The 16442-nt window shown below is 51.6% G+C and overlaps 1 protein-coding gene across 6 annotated transcripts in view; it reads left to right on the top strand.

Annotated features, from left to right (window-relative positions):
- SIK3 (SIK family kinase 3) overlaps positions 1-16442 on the top strand; it is a 45640-nt gene that overhangs the window by 17159 nt on the left and 12039 nt on the right. For 4 of the 6 annotated variants that reach the window (XM_034425216.3, XM_034425214.3, XM_034425217.3 and 1 more), the window contains exons 2-11: positions 9010-9126; positions 9523-9586; positions 11622-11783; positions 12343-12467; positions 12677-12800; positions 14412-14530; positions 14939-15049; positions 15135-15278; positions 15996-16073; positions 16168-16277. In XM_034425216.3, coding sequence (XP_034281107.2) covers positions 9010-9126; positions 9523-9586; positions 11622-11783; positions 12343-12467; positions 12677-12800; positions 14412-14530; positions 14939-15049; positions 15135-15278; positions 15996-16073; positions 16168-16277 — 1154 coding nt within the window. Of the gene's footprint in view, positions 1-9009; positions 9127-9522; positions 9587-11545; positions 11784-12342; positions 12468-12676; positions 12801-14411; positions 14531-14938; positions 15050-15134; positions 15279-15995; positions 16074-16167; positions 16278-16442 lie in introns of those variants that run through there. The other 2 variants (XM_087875995.1, XM_034425218.2) reach the window with 1 other exon arrangement.

Below are 16442 nucleotides of genomic sequence, written 5' to 3'. Positions count from 1 at the left end.
AGTTAGTTCCTCAATGCAGGACACATCAAAACAGAAGTGAGACTTTTGAGAGGAAGAAAATGACAACTGCAAAATTGGGTGCTTGCAAGGGGCATCTGCCTTTGGGTTAGGCTGTGTAAGTCTCAGAGGTCTGCTTGTAAGTTGTGGGTGTGAAAGAAATTGGTGAGGTCAGGGTTTTAGTCCGAAGTAGTCTTAATTCACTCTACTCTTTCCTGTCCATACTGTCTGGACCCCCTGAGTCTTCTGAGACATGCATTATAAGGGAACCTTTTCAAAGGTATAGAGTTAAAAAATGGATGTCCGTCAAAAGTGACCTCCGCTTGTCCCATTCCTGAGCCTTTGGGGACCAAGGCCTGCATTCATCTGCACAGAGCAAGCTGGAGGTTTGGCATGGAATGATTAAAAATTGGGAAAGTTGAGCTGGGCTCATATAAGTGTCCGAACTAAGGAGAAAAGGGCCCGCTCTTGTTTTAATGGGTGTTCTTGAAAGCAAGCAGTGGGGAGATAGGGGGAGGCGTCACTTCCAGGTTGAAGAGGGCCTTTTGGAAGCCTCTGCAGGTAACCAAAGGCTCCCCAAGAAGTCGCTGTGCAGCTTATGTCACCCAAATTTGCCTCCGCTTTGCCCTGGTTTCCATGGGAACTGCTGGCTTGATTGCTGCAAATGGCATAGAAAATGCTTGTCAGAAGTTAATTTGAAAGGTTCCAGATCCCCCACAGTAGCTCACATCCTCCAAGGTAATTTGGGTCCTAAAACCCAACTGAAATTGATCTGGCCAAGAGCAGAAGGAGCACCTTCCTTCCTTTGGCCCAGCCGGGGTTATTAGTGAGGCAGCAGAGGGGGGGGGTGCCAGGCTCACCCCAGCTTGAATGGGCTCCTGAGAAGACTTTCTCCCAGATGTCCAATCTCTATCCTCAGAAGAAGGGAACTGGAAGTGGGGCATGGGAACTTCAGTAGCTAAAGGCCCCTGAACAAACATTACAGAGTGGAAAAAATAAAAAAAATGTATCAGCAAAGTGCTTTGCAAAGTAATCACTAGAGAAGTTAATAAAGATCAACCTTAAAATTAAATACACCAGATAGGGAACAGCTTGAAGACAATGTATTCATCATGCCTGAACGATTATTTTCAGAGAGGGAATCCGAAGAGCTAAGACAAATAGCAATCATACCAAGTGAAATTCTAAAGTCTAAAACCTATATTGACCACTGAAAACCAACAGATTGCCAAGTCCAGATACTGTATATCCATAGGTTAACACAGTCAAATGTGCAACGTGCACATAAGGTGGCCAGCATGATGCTAATTTTAAAAATGGATCCCGGGGAGTCCAGAAAGTTAGACTGGTCACCTGAAGGCTGTTATGAATAAATGAGTGAAAATAATCATTAAAGACAAATTGCCAAGTTTATAGACAGAAATATTGCCCAAGAATCTACCTTTCTTCTATGAAGAATTCTCTCCATGTGGATGATTCTGTCTGTGTTGCTTACATAGTTTTCAGAAAGCCTCTGGCAAAATCTTCAATCAAAGATCTGTTAGCACAATTAACCGTAATGTGATAATAACTAAGTTCTTCTGCGGAACAAAAGCCGATTAAAAAATTGGAGTATAAATGACAATCCTTACATCGAAGGTTTATGTTCTCTGTCTTCAGTGCTTCCTGTGGATGTTTGCAAACTATCGAGGTAGGTGACCAAGTTTCCCGAGAACATCAGAGTATTTGTGCTCTCAAGAAGTTCTCTAAACTACCGTAGTAAAATGGAAATAGAAAGTGCGGTTTAGAATAAGCAAGTACAATTTGATGCACGTTGGTATAAATATTGCTAAGTTCAGTTAAAAGCCTGGTATTTTCTGAGCTGGCAGGGATATAAAAAGAGGCTAGTTGGGAAGCATTGGCCCAACCTGTTGAGGTGTCCGATTTCCTCTTTGGAACTTGGGAAAAGTGACTGGCAGCAGCTCAGAGCCTGCCTATAGATCGACCACGCTGTCCTCTTGACACACTGCGGCTCTTATCATCGCACCTCAAAAGTGCTGTAGAAGAGGACAGCCAAAATAATACCAGAACTAGAACGAACCCATTAAGGGAGGGTTTTTTCCTTCCTCTCTTGTAATATAACCAGGATTTGGAAACATTTGTGAGATTTGGTGATGGGAAATTTATGAAAAAGAAATGCTTTCTCATACAGTAGAAATGCAAACTCTAAAATTACTACTGGTAACAAAACATCTTACTGTTACCATTGGCAATTGCAAATATGCCATTGGCTAGGAAAGTGTAATTGCCTTTATGAGGCTGCTGCCTGTTCAGCCTGAGTATGTGGCAGTCTGTTGTGAGAACAGAGGATCCAAGGGGATCGGCCTTTGAATTCTTTGTGTCATTACAATATACTATACATTCATTTTAAAAAAGCCTTTTGGAGAAGGAACTTTGCTGTGAAGATGGTGCTTCTCCTTTGACGATGGTGCTTCAGTGTTTAAAAGATGCCCTGCTTTTGCACATATATATGTATAGACAGAATAGTAAAGGAGATTTTGGTCCAGATTGCCAAGCTGGCAAGAGATTCTTGCTCAACATATTTAAATTAAACAAACAATTATATTATGAACATGCTTTTGCCCCCTGGCTTCCTCTTCAGACCAGGGGAAGCTTCAGGATGAGAAGCCGCTGTTGTTAGCCGGCTCCGCCAAGCACCTGATTTTCTGGCTTAAGTGGAGTAAAAGGAGCGATTAGACAGAGTGACAAATTCCTCTGGAAGGGATTGCCAATTGGGGTGCAAGCCAAGGCATCCCACGCCTTCTCTTCCTGAAAGCGATCCAGGTTAAGCACCCTGCTGGTGCTTTGGGAGGTGCCAGCTAAATCCCAGGGCCTGTCGCTTGAGAGCACGCCCTGGGATACGTCCCGGCTTGTACGTCAGAAGGATGACCCGTCCTTTAGCCGGCTGAGCAAGGAGAGGAGGCATCGCAAGCAAAGGCTGTGTCTGGCTTGATGTGAATCATTCTCCTGAAGTGAGGATGAAAATGCTTTTGTTCATCCAAGTGGAGACAGGGTAGAAGCAGGCAGGCCAGGGGCACACAGTAGAGCCAGCCAGAATCTATAGGGGATAATTCATGCACCAAAAACACCTGGAGACTATACACTACGTAGATCTGGTTTTTTCCTAACCCCCAAAAGCCTCTGGCCATGATGTGGTTGAAGAAAAAGTCCAGATGTCAAATCCTTCCAAGAACACCTGGGGATTATATATAAATAAAACATGGCAGATCAGCTCTAATGCATACTGTTGTCAGGTTAAATACCATCATCTCCAAGAGGTGTCAAGAAAACAATTAAAAACAAAGCTTCCTTTAGATAGTGGAATTGTTGCCTAATACGAACAAAAGGGAACACATATCCTTGAATATATGTAAACAATACAAGAAGACAATAGATTTCAAAAAGGTTGTTGAAGAATCTACATTTCTTCTGCAAAGAATATTTCAGAAGTCTCTGAGAATTCTCAAAAAGGGATTTTGTGGAGCACAGCATTAAAATCTACCAGCCACCCAATAAAGCTGGATTCCTTGGAAGAAGAAGTCATGGTTGGACCTTTGGATGACAAGGAATTAAAGACGGACATACGTGTGCATGTGTTTGGATTCATGTGTGTACACAGTATGTATAGAAATACAAAGCTACAAAATGCATATCATTTTCTGGCAAGGAGTCATGATGGTGGGGTAAGGAATTGGTGGGAGAGGCCCTCTGTTAATGGTTGGCAACAGAGAAAGCATCTGAGCGAGGGGTTGGGACTCCCAGATGGGAGGCACCTAGCAATTATGCCGCCAAGTCCTTCGGGATGGGCAAGGGGGGCATCTGCTGTTGGGGGGGGGGAGAGTGCAGGGCTGGGACAAACTGGCCTTGGTTTATAAGGATGGGGTGCCAAAGGATCTCTGAGTCCGTGTTTGCCTTGCCTAGCAGAACCTGGAGGAGGCCCCAAGGAGGCCTTCAGTGATATCAGCGGTTTGTCAGTCCTCCTGGCAAATCCAGATTGACACCACTTAGTCTCCGAGGATTAGCCCAAGATTTAGCAGAGGCTGCTGAGCCTTTCATCTTTATGAGCTCTCTTCCAGTGCTATAACCAGGGTGACACCAGTCACAGGCAACTTGCTTTGTCACCCCCTGCCCTTTGGGTCCAGGTCCCTGGTCTGGAGGAGCCCGGGACCCGGGTTTAGGTCAGCAGGGCCGTTTCTCAGGAGTCCCGGCCTGCTTTTGGATGCTGGGCTCTTGAGGATGCTTCTGCTGCTCTGGCAAGCTGGGACTCCTGGGCTGCTAAGCAACTTTGCCTGGCATTTCGGCTCCTCACTGACGCTGTGCCAGTGCTCAGCAGCTACGCTGGGCTCCAGCTCCATTGGCACCTCCTGCCGAGTGATCTAAGAGCCACGTTCATTGAGAGGAAGGTTATCCCACGGCTGGCAGACGGACTGTCCTGCTTGGCATCAAGGTTGCTCCTGCTGGCTTCAGCTTCAGAGAATAGCGGAGAGGCTACTCGGTGACTTCATAGCCTCCGTTTAATGGGTACACATTATGTTTATTACCTTATTTGATCACTGAAGGTTTGGCAGCTTTGCACAGTTGAATGTGGTTAGATTTTAGTTTGACTTTGTTTTGGCAGTTGTGTCACGCACGCTCGCTTGATTTTTGTGAAATACGTTTTCTCACAAGTGATTAAATGCTGCCTCTCTCTTTTCCATCCCAGCCCTGTTCAGTCCTTGCTGCCTCTAATCTCCAAAGTGGGCGATTTTTGCAGCTTTCATGACACTGATAACCGCCCAGCTCTTGAGTTCCCAAGAGTTCCTTCTCTGAATTATCTGCAGCCTTTTCCAGGAACTCTTCAGGGCCGCTTTCCCCATTTTCCTCCCCTCTTTAACAAGGTCCATTTCAGCCTCTTATTCCGCCCTTCCGATCAGTTAACTGAAACAAATTCCTCGATAGAACCATGAATGAGATTTGGACATTTTAAATTCTATTTTACCAGAGTTGACAGACCGTCAAGAGAGACGTACATTCCACTCCATCGTGCATCTTAAAAGTGGATGTCCGTTTTGTGTGCCCCCACCCCCCACCCACCCCCGTTCCTTGTCGGTAGGTGAGATGATCGGCGTGCCTGAGCCACTCCGCACTTGGAAGAAGGAACGGATCCCCCCCCCTTTTCCTTCTTTCTGAGAGGTTCAGGGCTGCATCCCCGGGAGATGGCTTCCGTCTCCCCCACCCACGGGCTGCGATGAATGCTTGGGGACATGTGTGGGAAAGCTGCTTGGAGGACAGAACAGCCTCGGTTGGATCATCATCTGCTCTCCTGGTTTGTGTTTCCTTGGTGGAAGTGCTTGCGTCACTCTCCGCTTTATCCGAACTGCCTCCCCTCAAAGGAGACGCGGGCAGAGCTTCCCTGAGCAGTTGCACCCATCAGGAGAGCCCTGATTCCCAACTCCAGGGGTTTCACATCGGGGAAGCAGCTTGGCTCAGCGGGTAACCCAGAGGGTGCCCTTCCAGGACTGAGGGGGAAAGGGAGGGGGGGGAAAGGAGGTTTGCTTCATGCCCCCCCGCCCCCCGTGGGATGCCCTGATTGTTGAAATATCTGCAAAAGAAGGGTCACCAAGAGGGAGTGTGAAAAGCAGCAGTTGTGCTGCCTGGAAAGGGAGAGAAAGAGAGGATAGCCACTCCCATTGTCCTGCCCAGCGCTCACAGAATCGGCCCTGCCTGCGGACACGTTCCCTGCGTGGCTGCTGTCCTGGGTTGTGGGCACCCCTTGCCCGCCTCCCCTCCCCTTTCTCCTCTGCCCTGCCCTGCCCTGCCCTGCCCGTCCTTTTGTGTTTTCAGTATTGAAGCCAAAGGCACCAATTTCACAATGTCCATTTCTAAGGCTCCTAGCACAGCTTCTATGAAAAGCCATCCGGGGGCTCCTAGGGCCAGGCTGGGCCCCCCCGAAGGGCCTGGAACTGTTTCACAGGGGATCGAGCCCAGGCAGAATTGGGGGGGGGATTTGCCATGCTAATTAAAAAGAAAAAATGGGATGTATGTATACAGGTAGGTAGGTAGGTGTAGGTATAGATACATATACATTATATATACACGCACACTTACATACACATACATTGTGTGTGTGTGTGTGTGTGAGTATGTACTATATAAGTCTGTATATAATGCAAGACATAATATGTGGGGCTACCCAGATTGCTACTCGGATTTCCAAATTGCTAGCCATTATCCCTGGGAGCTTTTTATGCCCCACTGCACCGTTTCCTGGCATGCCAAGATTGGACCACGGCACAGAGAGGCAGGCTGCCATTTGGCTGAGCCTGTCATTGACTCCCGGTTATTAAATTTAAATCCTGTGATGTAATATTATTTAGTTGAGTTTTGCCTGGAGAACTCCGGTCGGGAAGCACCCCAACTTCGTTGGCCAGGCTGCTCTGGGCTCAGTCCCAGCAAAGGCACCCAGAGGTTGTCAGATTGTTTATAGTTCTTAGGATGACTGCTTGGATGTGACACGCATGTGAGAACAGTTCTGGCTGTGCTCATTTCCGGGGCTGGGAGGTGGGAGCGAAGGCTGCAGGAGAGTTCAGTGGGTCACTCCTGCCGTGGAGGTATGTCAGTGGTGCCACCTGTTGGCTGCCCACGCAAAGACAGGGAACAGATGGCTGGGCCACGTTGGCTCCAGCGCCGTATTCCTGGCCATTCTGGGAAGACTCAGGCTGATGTTTGTAGGTGCAGCTTTGCAAAGATCGACACGGTTCAAAGAAGTGGGCCTACATTCGAATTAAACAGCATGTCACAAACCCGGAACCTCACTGTGGGGAAGAAAGGGGTGTATCGAGCATGCAGGAGGCAGCAGAACAGATTTGTCAACGTCGTAATGCAGCCCACGATCGACTGTCTCAGATGGCTGATATGAGCATCTGTAGTGGGGAGATGATCAGTGTTATCCCCAGAGTCGGAGTTTCAAAAGGTGTTTAATAATTGGACTGAAGGATTTCCTTTTACTGTCGTCTTCGGCTGTTTTGCCAAGAGAGAAGGTGGATGGATCATTAAGCATGTTCCAAAGGTTCTGCACAGGAAGCCTTAATTTTAGTCAGGATGTCAACCCCCCCCCCCCCGTGGCTCCCTCAGTGATTGCCTCCTTGGCTTTTTTAAAGCAGCAGCAAAGCTTATTAAGTGACCTTGTGGCACACTTCCAGAGGTGGAAGCACACCTGCTTCCCCACAGAGCTTTCCTGGAGGAGCTCCAGACCCTGCACCCCCTGCCTGTAGACCTTCCACGCTTGGGGGCTTCAGCAGAGAGCAGGGTGGCTTTTATTGTCCTGCGCTGAAGCTTCCTCGGGTGGGGAGGAGAGTTTCCCTGATGAAGCCAGTTTTTTCCAGCTTTGCTCTCCCCTCCTTCTCCTGCTTTCCCTTCAGTGAGCAGAGCTGCCCTCTGGTCTTGGTCAGCAGCTTGTTGGGAGGAAAGGGCCCCTCTTCCCCTGAAAAGGGCCACGGAATCACGAAAGCCCTGAGCAGGGAGGCAAGAGAGATGACCTACCACTCCGGGACGGCCGCTGCAAAGGGCTCAAGAAGGCAGAAGGAGCTGGTGGTAAAACATTTTGCTGCCTGAAGGGCAAAGCAGAGAGTTCCTCTCCTTCTTGCTCCCGGCATTTGCACCAGGAAAGTGACATAGATTTGGGTTTTGTGTGGAATTGCGATCGCCATGGTGACAGATACCCAGGCAGGAAAGTAGATGGCTTGAAACACCGGAGCGAAGGTCTCGGCAAGGATCTGCTGGGATGGGGTGGAACACAGGAGAGCCAAGAGCCACGGTGACCGAGCAGTGTGGAGAACCGCCAGCAGCCTCATTCACGGTTGATCCCTCTCATGGGCTCCCTGCCTCTCTTCCCACAGCTGCCTGCAGAGCTGTTGCTGGGCTGGGCTGAAGAACTCGGATTTGCAGGAACTTAGATACAGGGACCTTTGAGTTTATTTTACTCTTTTTATATTAGACCTTGGATCTCAGCTTTCCTTTGGGAGCTCAAGTCAAGGCACCTTGTGCTTACTCTTCCCATTTCCCCCTGAAAACCACCTTGTGAGGTAGGCAGGCTGGGCTGAGAGAGGGGGCATCAGTAGAAGAAAAGGAAGCCCTTGGCAACCCAAAACGGCTGCTCCGCAGGTGGTGCTCAGAGACCTTCTGAGCGCAAAATAGATAATCAGGAGACCAAGAGGCCAATCTTGGAAGGGGGGCAAGGCCGAAGGCAGAGATAGAGACAGGAGGGGTGCCTGGCCTTGTTAGGCAAGGGCTAGAACTCTTCAGCTAGCCCATAATACCACCTTCTGACATCCCTGTTTCTAAACTGAGTGCTGTATGGATTTTTGGCAGTTGAAAGTAGCTCCACAAGATGGAACTCTTGGCTAGGGCAGTCTTGTTTTCTGAACGTTTTGGGTTAAAAACGAGATGCTTGAGCAGAGAAAAGCTTTATTTGATGATCTGTGTTCCCTTCCATTGTAAAAATAACACCTTCGAGAGTTTCTAAGGTATTTACAAAGTCTATTTGCTATTCTCCCTCCCTCCCTCCCCCCCCCAAGTACCTGCTCTGATTCCTGCATCAGCATTCACACACAAGGTGGTTTTCTTGTTTTGGGTTTAAATTAGTATCTGAATTGGGCCACTTTGGCTAGTTCAGAATGCTTGGCATTACGGATGAATGTAACCGATTTATACAATCTTCCTCAAATTACTAAATTCATGGAAAGCCACCATTCAGAGCACAGTTTATAGAAAGTTGCTGGCATCTCTGTCATACCTATTAGGGTTTTTGGCCCAACCTTGGCAAGTTATTCAGAGTTAGAAATAAACCATTCAGTTCAATAGAGCAGTCATTTTTCTTCCTCTCTGGTAGCTTTATGCTCTCAGAACGAATCAGATGGTGAGGAGCAGCAATTCTTCTGCTCAACCTGCCCATTCTGGGTTTAATAATATCTACTCTCATGTTTGCCCTTTCAGGTCGCAATAAAGATCATTGACAAGACTCAGCTGGATGAAGAGAACCTCAAAAAGATTTTTCGAGAAGTGCAGATTATGAAGATGCTGTGCCATCCTCATATCATCAGATTGTATCAGGTCTGGCGGCTGAGTAACTGAGACGGGGACAGGCAACATGTTGGTAAAGACTTTGGGGGAGGGGCAGGAGGGGCCTCCAACCTTCGGGCTCCTTCGGAACCAAAGGGAACCTCTGCGTGTCACTGGGCAGGTGGGCTCTTGGCCTCTGCAAGGCTTCCTTTTGGCCCCCACAATCAAGAGGCCTCTTGCTGATTCAGAGGGATGCAGTGGTTTCCAAGTAAAACGGTCTTGTTGGGAGCGTAGAAGATAACCGTAAAGCATCGGTCTGTGGAGCCTCTGGTGCCTGTCCCCTGGGGAATCCTTCTGTGGACCCCTCCCCCCAAGAAGAAGCCAGATTAGCCGAGGGTGTTTTGTCCTGAGCCTCTCCGTATCAGCTGCTTTTCTGCCCTTGTGCAGGTCATGGAGACGGAGAGAATGATTTATCTGGTCACGGAGTATGCCAGCGGAGGGGAGATATTTGGTAAGTGCCTTGTTTGCCTTATTCAACCAAAATATACTTGGTCAACTCCAGTAAATAAAATAGCTGCTGGCCCTTTTGCTTACTTTGTGGCTGATGCTCTTTGGTCTTGGAAGTTTCCACTGCTGCATAATTGCTGTGGGAGCTCTGGTGCACTTGGATAAGAGGAAAGGAAGAGCGGAGAATTCCGAGGGGGCTTGTCATAACGAAGACTTGGGGAAAGGGACAGTCCGCGCAGGATGTTGGCCTTTGGTGCAGGTCAGTTGCCAACGGAGCAAGAATTGTCCCCGGGCAGCCCAAGCAGACCCACCGGGCTGCCCTGCTGAGTTTCCCAGAGCACCAAAAACCATCTGGCAAGCCAGGTTAGTGCAAGAACAGGGCCATCCAGGCCAGTCCCTTTCTTGGGTTTATTTTTAAGGTTTATTTTTAACAGGACAAAGTTGCAGTGGCGACTTTGGGAAGAGCCAAGGTGACTTCAGCTGATAAAGAGGCCATAAGGAGACTCCACCCTGAACCTTTATGACCCAAAGGGAATCTCCTTTTCTTGGGCCACAGCCACGCTTGGCTTTCCCGTCTTACTGCACTGCATCCCAAAAAGCAGGCAGGGCCAGAGCAAAAACTAAAAGTTTAAATATAATTAAAATATATTATAATCGGACACGTTTGCTGTGGTTACCCCCTGTGTATTTTATCACTCTCGTCTGGGATCACATTAAGTCACATTTTGGCAGCAGCCTCTCGGGAGGCGCTCTGCAGCTGCCTGGAGGCTTTGGGGAGCCAAAAGCCACGGCCCCTCTTGGCAGGGCGAGTTGCCAAGATGAAGAGCCCAGGAAAGCCCACCCTTCTCGGTGGCCCGGGCACCATCTTCCTGCTGCCAGCCCTGGGGCCTAGCCAGCTCCCACAGGTCCAGGAAAGCCAGTGCTGCCATTCTCTTCCCAGCTCTGTCTGCATGCTGCCCTCCCTGGTTATGCGAGACCCTCCCAGCCCCTCTATTCCCTCTCATGTGGAGGATGCCCTTCCTCACTTGCCATGCTTTGCCCAACTCCCCTTTGCCCGTGGGCAGGCTGACTGAACCTGCTCTGCCACTCCAAAGAAGTCCCGATTATGGTAGGAGCAAGTGTCAGAGTGGGTGGGGGTGGGGAGCTGTTTCAGTGGCGCAGCTCCGGTCTGGGCCCAGACTGTGGGGGATCCAGGAATCTCCCGGGACGCCGTCGCTTGTTGGCCCTTTAGGCAGAGGGTGGCTTCCTCTTTCTGGAAGGGCTTCTCAGAGGAAGAGGGGACTGCGGTGCTGGGAGTATGAGACATCAGGGCCTCTCAGCTTGGGCAGAGGCCTGTCTGCACTGGCTGGCCTGATTGCTCTCAAAAGCAGCTCAGCCTTCGTGGAGGTGAGCGGAGCAAACACCGGCTGTTGTAGGTTGCTTGGTTAGCAGAAATCCTCAACGTGCATCCGGACAAAGAGGTCCAGTTGCAGGAGGGGTGCTTTGCATGTGGGTCGTTCCCCCACCCCTCCCCATATGAAGGTTCAGCTCCTTTTTGTCCCAGCCAGGGAGGCCAGGTGCTCTTTTCACTGAGGGTGGGGGGTGGGGGAGGTGGGGGGTGGAGTGGGATCTAAAGTGGCGGCCATGCCTTGTGAGGCCATCCTTCTTGCCCAGAAAGGTTTCTCTTTGGCTTCTCCCCAAAAGCTTTGGCAAGGCCGAGCTTCCCAGAGGAGCCTGGGAAGCTGCTCCAGTCAGTGCCTGAAGGGCTGGCAGGCAGCCTTGGGGCTGGGCCGAGAGCAGGCCCCTGGGGACGCTGCTCCAACAGGAGAGAACCCTTTGCTGCCAATCGGCCTCGCTCTTTCCCTGCAGGCGGTTTGGGAGGAAACGTGCCGAAGTTCAAGAGAGCAGTTTACCCCACCAGCAGTTTTGGCTGGCAGTTACACCGCGTCTCCTTCCACAGGTGGCCTAATCAATTTCTCCCCAGGTCACTTCCTTGCATGTCCCATCATTCGCCCAGAATAGACGTCTAACCGGCTTCATCCCTCCCGCCTCTCCTTCAGATCACCTGGTGGCTCACGGACGAATGGCTGAAAAAGAGGCTCGGAAGAAGTTTAAGCAGATAGTAGCAGCTGTGCACTTCTGCCACTGTCACCATATTGTCCACAGAGACCTGAAGGCCGAGAATTTGCTGCTGGATGCAAATCTGAACATCAAAATAGCAGGTGATCCATTATACCTCAGGCTTTCCAAAGATCTCCTGGCAAAACAGGCGGGCCCTTCGTGGACTGGCAGGCAAAGGAAGTTCAGAAAGGGCGAATGGGAGTTCATGAACAGTCCTTGCAAGAGAGACAGCAAGGTGGGCTTTGCATGGAATGGCTGCACTTCCTGAGGGCACGTCATTGTTTAGCCTGGCTGAAGCAGGAAGAGAAGAGATCTAAAAGGATCTGCAGACTCAACGATATTACACTGGCAAATTCAATTCAGCACAAACCCAGTGAAAGTCATTTTGGGGCAGTGGGGTCTAAAAGCCGGGGGGCGGGGGGTGGGGGCGGGGCAGATCACCAGCTCCTGCCAGGAGAGGCACCTTAAGGGTTGTGCTGGAGGGTTGTGGGGAAACCGGGGGCACACAGGGGCGGCATTTCTGGCCAGGCGATTGCTCTGCGTGCTGCTCTCCCTGGCTTCCCCTGGACGCCCACCTGCTCTTGTGCAGGGCATTAGGCAATAGGCAGTTTGGAGGGAAATCACCGGCCCTTCCTTCCTTCCTTCCTTCTTCTCTGCCAGATTTTGGATTCAGTAACATCTTCACTCCTGGTCAGCTACTGAAGACCTGGTGTGGGTCCCCCCCTTATGCTGCCCCTGAACTTTTTGAAGGGAAGGAGTACGATGGGCCGAAAGTGGACATCTGGGTAAGTGGCCAAGGCATTCTCTTCTCTCTTGGGAGCGGCCTGAAGGGCCTCGTTGGCTTCAAGAAGCTTCAAAGCTGGAATCTTTGCCTTGGCCTCCTCTGGCCATTGGGCTGGGAAATTGGTCCGTTTGCTCCCCTGGCCTTCCTCTGCGAGGCCTCCCTCCTTCCCCGCTGCCCTACCAAGGGGACTCAGGACCTCCTCTTTTGCAGAGCCTTGGGGTGGTGCTCTATGTGCTGGTGTGTGGGGCCCTGCCCTTCGATGGCAGCACGCTGCAGAACCTGCGGGCGAGGGTGCTGAGCGGGAAGTTCCGCATCCCGTTCTTCATGTCAACAGGTACGGAGCACGGGATGCCAGCGTAGCAGTGTGTTTGGGGGGTGGTGCGTGCAGACGGACACCGCAGGATCTGGGTCCTGCTTCCTTGTGTCCATTGGCTGAAGTGGCAGTTCCCTAAGAAGCTTGTGCCCGAAAACGGGTATCACTTCACCCCCCACCCCCCACCCCCCACTATTTGGAACAGGGTTGCTTGCAGAAAGAGGCAGTTGCCTTTGCCTCCTCCAGGATAAAAACGGGCTACAACAGTCAGCGCTTGACTGGACCAGGCACAGGCTTATCAGAGCGTACAATTTGTTGAAATTCGGAGTGATCCAAACAGCCCATTTTGGGCCTTTCTGTGCACGGCTGTTCTTTGGTCTCTTTTGCTTCAGTGGGAAAGTCAGGTAGTGCTTGTGGCCAGTTCCTGTTTTCCAAGCTGCTGCTTGCCTTGAGGACCCCCTGCCTGGCCCAGAGTCTTCCCCCGCTCTACTCCCCCAGGTGGGAAAGAGGGAGGAGGCCAGGATTAGTTTTTCTGATGCCTTTTAGTTTTGCAGGAAGTGAGGCACCAGGAAAGGACCGAGCTGGGGAAATGTTAAAGCAGATTATTTTGCTGCAAGCTTGAAAAGCTTCCGTGAGACTCCCTGCCTGCCTCTACCACCCCCCCCACCACCACCGCCCCCCGCCCCCCACCCACCCCGTATAAAAGGGAATTGAGGCTCCCCTGCCTTTCCTCCTCCTGTGAGCAGGAAGCCATCATCTAACATTCAGTGGGCGGAATTTAGTTCTGCCTACTGCAGAACTGTGTTAAAATGATTTCCTGTGGTCTGATTAATTAGAACTTGTATGTCTTCCGCCATGGAAGGGAGGGGCAGCCTTAGGCAGGCCCAGGATCAGGCCAGCGAATGTCCCAGCCAGGCTCAGCTTTGGAACAGTGGTGCTTTCACCTACAAGTCACCTTCAGCACACAAGCCCTGAGCAGGCAGGCTGCTTCTGTGGTTCCCCTGATTCCTGCCAGGAATGAGGTGGTCAAACTTTGGCCTTGTGTTGACATGGGCCCGTTAGATGAACCTCAGTGCTTTGATAGAGGCAGAAGACGTCCTTCCGTAGAAAAATGGTGGTATCAGTCCAGAACTTTTCGTGGAGTTTTTGTGGGGGAAAATGCAAGTGAAGCATTTAAGAAAACACAGGATGGATGGAAGGTCAACCCGCCCATCCACTCTGTGGCACACCGAAGGAGAGAATGTGGGGCACTGGCCGGCCAGACTAAGGCTCCCTCTGTGCTGGATCAGTATCCTTCTTAGGTTCTCGAGGACGGTAACAAACATAGAACTAGCGTCAGTTGTGGGCAGATGGGCCATGTAAAAAGGGCTTTGCTTCTGGGTGGTCCTCGCAGCAAGGCATTGGACCCCTTTCTTGGGGCCTGCAGCATCACAGTTTGGCCGTGGGGTCCTGGTGGAGTAGGGGCTCGGGGTGCCTGCCCTTTGCAGTAGGAGAGCGAGTTGGTAAGGACCAACTCCCGTTCTGAGAATCGCGTCAAGCCGCAGATCGAAGGGCAAAGGAGGGACCCTCGGGAGATGCAGGAGCATCCCATGGAGCGTGTCCTCCGGTCCCATCCCAGCTGCTCTCTTGCAGAGTGTGAACATTTGATCCGCCACATGCTGGTGCTGGAGCCGAGCAAACGGCTCTCCATGGAGCAGATCTGCAAGCACAAGTGGATGAAGCTTGGGGAAGCAGACACCGACTTCAGTACAGTGAGTACCTTCGTTTTACTGGCTTTCATAAGACGTTTCGGTATAAAAGCAGGTGGGGTAGGTTGGGCGACCAGGTCAGCGTAAAGGGGACTTTGTAAAGGTGGGGCCAGCCCTAGAGCAGATGCACATCCGTAGGCTCCCCACAAGGGAAGGAAGGGGAAGGTGAGGGAAGGGGCTTGTTCCTGCCAGTGGGGTCCCTGGGGCTGATTTCGCTGCCAGCCTTGCTTTCTCATTTCTCAGCTCTATGGTGGGTCTTCTTTGGGGCTGGGAAATTTCCTTGGGAGGGGGGAGAGGGGGATGACGTCCTGCTCAGCCAGCTCATAAGCTGCAACCACTCCTCCCTTTGAGGATCTGTACTTTTCCTTGTCGTGGGAACAAGCAGCCCTGAAAAAGTTCTCTGCTTTCCAGTTAATAGCAGAATGTCAGCAGCTGAAAGCCGAGAGGCAGCTGGAGCCCCTGAATGAGGAGGTGCTGCTGGCCATGGCGGAGATGGGGCTGGATAAGGAGCGCACCCTCCAGGTACCAAGGCCACTGGCCCTTTGGGGACCTCTAGGCACGCTCTGGGGGCAGGGAAGAGTGACCTGTGGCTTTTGTGCCCTCCTAGTCGTTGAGGACAGAGGCCTACGACCACTACAGTGCAATCTACAGCCTTCTCTGTGATCGCCAGAAGAGGCATAAAACCCTGCGTACTTCGGCCCTGCCCAGCCTTCCCCGGACTCTGACCTTTCCAGCACCTGCCAGTCTCCAGGTCAGTCTTGGGCCAGAGGCGGCTCCACTGCTGGGCAGCCAGCAAGCGCAAAGCCCAGAGAGGGAGCCCTCGTCCCTGGCCTCACAGCACTTTGGGGGCTTTTGCCTAGGAGCTTCCGGTGAACCGGGAATGGCTCTCTCGCTCTGGCCTGGCAGACGGACACCGTGTGGAGGGATAAGACAGCTGTGGCTGGGTTCCTTTCTGCCCTCTGTCTGACTACCTGCCAAGCTCTGGGGTGGGCAGGGCTCCAGTGTGGCCCAGCCAAGGGAAGGCAAGCTGGGCATCAGGAGGACTTCACTGGGGGGGATGGAGAAGGGCCTTTCTTTGTCACCGCCAAACTGAAGCAGGGTTCCCTGTGAGAATTCCTTTTCTCCCCGGCTGGAGTGGCTTATGGGACAGAAGCCACTGCTCCCCCCCCCTTCTCCACAAAAGAGGCAGGCCTCTCCAGAGAAGAAGAGAGGAAACGTTGCCCGTCTCTGTGTGAAAGTCAGAGGTGGACTTAATTTCTCTTCTCTTCTGATAATACTTCTAACCGGAGCTCTTAGAAATTTCTTTCCTGGATTGTTTCCAGTCCAGGCTGAGGCCTCACATGGTCTTCCCCACTCCTCTTGAGCAAAGCCACTATTGTCCTGGTAGGGGACCTGTGTGTGGAACCTGGGGCAAGGCAGCTTTTGGTGGCAGGGCATTCAGTATTTGGGTGCTGGGTCTGCTTTACAGGCAGAACCTGCTGGCAACCCAGTGAGCCTCAGCGTCCCACAAGTGCAGCTCATCAACCCAGACAACCAGATAGTCGAGGTAAGGGCCTCCCCATCCAGGGCTTCTTCTTGGGGTCTCTCCTTTCTCTTCCGGAGGCTCCTGCATTCCTCCTTCTGGGGTTTTTCCCTTACAGACGGATGGTACCATGAACCTGGACAGCGATGAAGGAGAGGAGCCATCTCCCGAAGCTCTGGTCCGTTACCTCTCCATGCGAAGACACACCGTTGGTGTGGCTGATCCTCGGTGAGCTGTGCTGACCCCCCTCCACCCCCACCCCCACCCCCCGCTTCAGTCCCTTCCGAGTAACAGGTGGGCCTATTAGTGGGATTGCTTCTCAGCCCCTCCCCCAGCAGTTTGGCCAAGAAGCCGTGGAGCCCAAGGCAGGTGTGCCGCGGTCTCCAGCTTCTG

Source organism: Pantherophis guttatus, chromosome 9 (genome assembly GCF_059756535.1).
Source record: "Pantherophis guttatus breed Tessera chromosome 9, ASM5975653v1, whole genome shotgun sequence".
NCBI classification, from domain to species: domain Eukaryota; kingdom Metazoa; phylum Chordata; class Lepidosauria; order Squamata; family Colubridae; genus Pantherophis; species Pantherophis guttatus.
Note: the sequence above shows the minus strand (reverse complement) of the source record. Positions and strands in the feature narration are given on the sequence as shown.